General features: G+C 58.0%; 1 protein-coding gene across 1 annotated transcript; it reads left to right on the forward strand.

The window, feature by feature from the left end:
* Positions 1-435: 435 nt before the first annotated feature.
* Positions 436-4,775, forward strand: LOC149815248 (protein BRASSINOSTEROID INSENSITIVE 1-like). The gene has a single exon (XM_089990098.1). The coding sequence runs from the start codon at positions 843-845 to the stop codon at positions 4,494-4,496; it is 3,654 nt and encodes a 1,217-aa protein (XP_089846224.1). The 5' UTR covers positions 436-842; the 3' UTR covers positions 4,497-4,775.
* The last annotated feature ends 429 nt before the right edge of the window (positions 4,776-5,204 follow it).

Raw genomic sequence — 5,204 nt, forward strand, 5'->3', positions numbered from 1 at the left:
ACCCTAGCCCACTTATTAGTCATGTGGGCTTAATCTGGCCTACCCTATAAATAAATATATATATTAAGCTATCTTTTCTCGTTCTGTTGGATTAAGCTTCATAGGTTAAGTATTTTACGATAGATCTAAACTGTAAGATGTATTTTAGCATGTTCAAAATTTTTTTTTAACAAAGAAAACTGGGGTTAGTCAGATCCCTACAAGTTATACTAAATTTTTTTTTTTTATGATGAGGAACTATGGCCGAAGCGAAAAAAGAAAACCCCGAATGCCATTGTGACGTGCTCGTTGCAGACAAGGGGAGCCCCCGTTGGTACGCTTCTCAAGATAAGATAAGCAACGCGGCCGTATCATCCAACCTTTAGCGACGAATCAGGGGCATGTACGTCATTTTAAAATCATTCAAGGGGGGTGGGGTGAAAAAGTCTAGTGAAGACGTAGCACAATCACCTTCCACTCCAGGACCATATGCGTCATTTTCTAATACATGAAGGTGTAAAACGTCATCTGAATTCACTTTTATCCATCGGCAGGCTGCGGCTGCGCACCACCCATCTGACTCTAAAACCCAAAGGCCACGCAATTTCCCAGTTTTTTTTTTTTTTTAATCATTATGTAGGAAATCGACCAAACACTTCCCCATAAATAAAATTAAAAAAACCCCTTCATGTCCAAGCCTTCTTCCTTCACTTGCCATGTGACCACCAGCTCATCCTCTCTCTCTCTTCCTATTATAAGTACCGCCCCCATCCCTTAGCTCTCGTCTTTTTGACTCTCTGCAATCTCTCTCTCGTTCGATAAGTGGATTAGCTAATGGAGCAGCAGCCGTTTCCGAAACCAGAATGAAGAAAAGCAACGTAAAGGTCTCATCCCCCATGGAAACTTCCAGAACCTTCGGAACCTTCCTCCTTCTCCTCTTCCTCTTTCCGACCTCCGTCCGCGGACGCAGGGTGGAGGCTGCATCGGCGCGGGGGCTCTCCACCTCCGGTGGTGCAGGCGACGACTCCCGGCGCCTGCTCGCCTTCAAGGACGCCGTCTCCAACGCCGGCTCCCTCCAGGACTGGCTCCCCGGCGCCGACGCCTGCTCCTTCTCCGGCGTCGCCTGCTCCGCCGACGGCCGTGTCTCATCTGTGGACCTGAGCTCGCGGCAGCTGATTGTTAATCTCGGAAGCGTGGCCGCATCCCTGATGGGCTTGGCGGGACTGGAGGGACTCTACCTGAGGTCCGCCAATGTCACTGGAAACCTCTCCGCATTCGTCGGGTTCGCCTGCTCCAAGGGACTCGCCAAACTTGACCTCGCCGGAAACTCCATCTCCGGCGACCTCTCTTCCCTCTCCGGCCTTAGCTCCTGTCCCAGCCTGGCGCGATTGAATTTCTCCGGCAACGGACTCTCCTTCTCGGCTGCCTCCCCCGCAGGAGGCGGAACGTTGCCTCCGGCGCTCGAGGAGCTCGACCTGAGCTTCAACGACATCTCCGGCGACGGCGCGCTCGCGTGGATACTCTCCTCCGGTGTGTGCAGAACCTTCAAGGTGTTGAGCCTCCGCGGAAACTCCGTATCCGGTCGGATTCCGATCGCCGGGTGCGCGAACCTCCACGACCTCGACCTCTCGGCGAACAACTTCTCCGGCGGGATGCCGGATCTCGGCTCCTGCGCCTCCCTGGGGCGGCTGGACCTCTCGGCGAACAAGCTGTCCGGCAGGATCGGCGACGGCATTGCCGGTTGCCGGCAGCTGACGCACCTCAACCTGTCGGCAAACGCCTTCTCCGCAGGGATCCCGGCCGCGGGGTTCGGCGGCAGCCTCCAGTACCTCTCCCTCTCCGATAACCACCTCCAAGGTGAGCTCCCAGCATCCCTCTTCACCTCTTGCTCCTCTCTGCTCCATCTCGACCTGTCCGCGAACAACTTCTCGGGCGGCATCCCTTCGTCGCTCGCCGGCTGCTCCGCGCTTGAGATCATCAACCTCAGCGAGAACAGCTTTTCCGGCGACCTGCCCTCCAGAACCCTGGCCTTCTTGAGCAACCTCAAGGGCATCCTGTTCTCCTATAACGACTTCTCCGGCGAGCTTCCGGCGAACCTCCTCGCGAACCTCTCCAGACTAGAGACGCTGGATCTGAGCTCCAACAGCATCGCCGCGTCGATACCGGAGGGCATCTGCCGGAACCCAAGGAACTCCCTCAGGGAGCTCTACCTCCAGAACAATCTCTTCGTCGGCCCCATCCCGGAGACGCTGAGCAACTGCTCGGAGCTCGTCTCCCTGGACCTGAGCTTTAATTACCTCACGGGGACGATTCCGGCGAGCCTCGGCGAGCTAGGCCGCCTCCGGGACCTCGTCATGTGGCTGAACCTGCTCAGCGGCGCCATCCCGCAGGAGCTCTCGAGGATCAGCACCCTGGAGAACCTGATCCTCGACAACAACGGGCTCACCGGGAGCATCCCGGCCGGCCTGAGCAACTGCTCCAACCTCAACTGGATCTCGCTCTCGTCGAACCTCCTCTCCGGCGAGATCCCTTCCTGGATCGGCCGCCTCTCCAAGCTCGCCATCCTGCAGCTCAAGAACAACTCCTTCTCCGGCGTTATCCCGCCGGAGCTCGGAGACTGCAAGAGCCTCATCTGGCTGGACCTGAACAGCAACCACCTCAGCGGGCCGATCCCGGGCTCGCTGGCCAAGCAGTCGGGCAGCGTCGCCGTTGGCCTCATCTCCGGCAAGCCCTTCGTCTACCTGAAGAACGATGGGAGCCCCACCTGCCGCGGCGCCGGAAGCCTCCTCGAGTTCGCCGGCATCCGGCCGGAGCAGCTCGTGAGGGTGCCCACCCGCCACGCCTGCAACTTCACCAGGACCTACATGGGCGACACCCACTACACCTTCAGCAACAACGGCAGCATCATCTTCCTGGACCTCTCCTACAACTTCCTCTCCGGCCCCATCCCGCCGGAGCTCGGCTCGTTGTTCTACCTGAACGTGCTCAACCTCGGCCACAATTTGCTGACCGGCGAGATCCCGAACGAATTGGGGAAGCTCACCAGGATGAACGAGCTCTTCCTCTCCCACAACCATCTGCAGGGACCGATCCCCCCTTCCTTCTCCGGCCTCTCCCTACTCTCGGCGATCGACGTCTCCAACAACAACCTCAGCGGCCCGATCCCCAACGGCGGGCAGCTCTTCTCGTTCCCGGCGTACCTGTTCGAGAACAATTCCGACCTCTGCGGCCTTCCCCTGCCCCCCTGCAGGGACGGCTCGTCGTCCGCCTCCCCTGCTTCGCAGGGCCGCGGGAAGTCCCACGGGAAGCAGGCGTCCCTGGCGGGGAGCGTGGCGATGGGTCTCCTCTTCTCCCTCTTCTGCATCTTCGGCATCATAATCGTCGCCGTCGAGAGCCGAAAGCGGCGGAAGAAGGAGGCGGCTGCTGCCGCCGAAGCCTTCGGGGACAACCAGTCGTCGGGGACGCACACGCGCACCACCGGGTGGAAGCTCACGGCCACCAGCCGGGAGGCGCTGAGCATCAGCCTCGCCGCGTTCGAGAAGCCGCTGCGGAAGCTCACCTTTGCCGACCTGCTGGAGGCCACCAACAACTTCCACCACGACAGCATGATCGGCTCCGGCGGGTTCGGCGACGTCTACAAGGCCCAGCTCAAGGACGGCAGCGTCGTTGCGATCAAGAAGCTCATCCACGTGAGCGGCCAGGGCGACCGAGAGTTCACGGCCGAGATGGAGACGATCGGCAAGATCAAGCACCGGAACCTGGTCCCCCTGCTGGGCTACTGCAAGGTCGGGGAGGAGCGGCTTCTCGTCTACGAGTACATGAGATACGGCAGCCTGGACGACGTGCTGCACGACCAGAAGAAGAGCGGGATCAAGCTCGACTGGCCGAAGCGCCGGAAGATCGCCGTCGGGGCTGCGCGGGGCTTGGCGTTCCTGCACCACAGCTGCATCCCCCACATAATTCACAGGGACATGAAGTCCAGCAACGTGCTGCTGGACGAGAACCTGGAGGCTAGGGTGTCGGACTTCGGGATGGCGAGGTTGATGAGCGCCATGGACACCCACCTGAGCGTCAGCACCCTCGCCGGCACTCCAGGCTACGTCCCGCCCGAGTACTACCAGAGCTTCCGGTGCAGCACCAAGGGCGACGTCTACAGCTTCGGGGTCGTGCTGCTGGAGCTGCTCACCGGCCGGCAGCCCACGGACTCGTCGGACTTCGGCGACAACAACCTGGTGGGGTGGGTCAAGCAGCACGCCAAGCTCAAGATCAGCGACGTGTTCGACCCGGCGCTGAGGACCAAGGACCACCCGGGGCTAGAGATTGAGCTGCTGCAGCACCTCAAGATAGCCTGCCAGTGCCTTGACGACCGGCCGTGGAGGAGACCGACAATGCTGCAGGTTATGGCCATGTTCAAGGAGCTCCACGCCGGCTCCGGCCGCAACGCCGCCGAGCTGGACGCCAGCTTCGGCTCCCTTGACGTCAGCCTCAAGGAGGCTCCCGAGCAGAAGCAGCAGTAGCCATCACTGGTAGCCAAGCTAGAGCAGAGAAGCACAAACCAGCAGAGATTTTGTTTTTCTTGGTTAAATTTGCAGATACTTTCTCCTCGTGTTGTTTCAGGCAGAGGGAGCTGAGGAGGGAGGTGAAATTTTTACTGCAGGGGGAAAACGGGAAAGAGCGAAGAAATTATCCCGATTTTTTACTTTTTATATCTTCAATTTTCACCTTGTTAGTTTTATCCATGTATATGTATAATGTATCCTCTACATCTTGTCTTATACATAAATTGGTTGTATATACTCTCTCTCTTTCTCTCTCTCTCTCTGCAGGACAGTGACAGAAGACCACCATGTCCCCAAAACCAGCCAAGGTGTGAAAGCGAGGTCATTGAAAGCGTGAGGTGGGGAGAGGTGTGGGTGCAGCTTTCCTACCTCTCTGGCTAAGAGGACAAATGGGCCACTGTGCCTCCCTTGGGTTGCTGGTGGGTCTGCCCTTGTCCCACTCAGGCGTCCTTTTCCGTCGGCATCTGCCCGAAAACGCAGTCGTTTTCCGGTCAACTCCAGCATGTGGCTGATGTTGGGCTTTGACATTCTCCTCCCCTACCTTAGGGATGATGCCACGGTTTTCTTTATTTATTATGCTTACCTCAACTTGATTTATATGGTGATCGCTCAGTTGGTTTAATCAGTAAGACCACATTGATTTGATATAGCAGAGAAGCAACTAAG

Source organism: Nuphar pumila, chromosome 15, assembly GCF_984573655.1.
Source record: "Nuphar pumila chromosome 15, dmNupPumi1.hap1.1, whole genome shotgun sequence".
Classification (NCBI taxonomy): domain Eukaryota; kingdom Viridiplantae; phylum Streptophyta; class Magnoliopsida; order Nymphaeales; family Nymphaeaceae; genus Nuphar; species Nuphar pumila.

Excerpts from the sequence above, each read along its gene's own strand:
- LOC149815248 (XM_089990098.1), top strand. The coding sequence starts at position 843 with ATGAAGAAAAGCAACGTAAAGGTCTCATCCCCCATGGAAACTTCCAGA.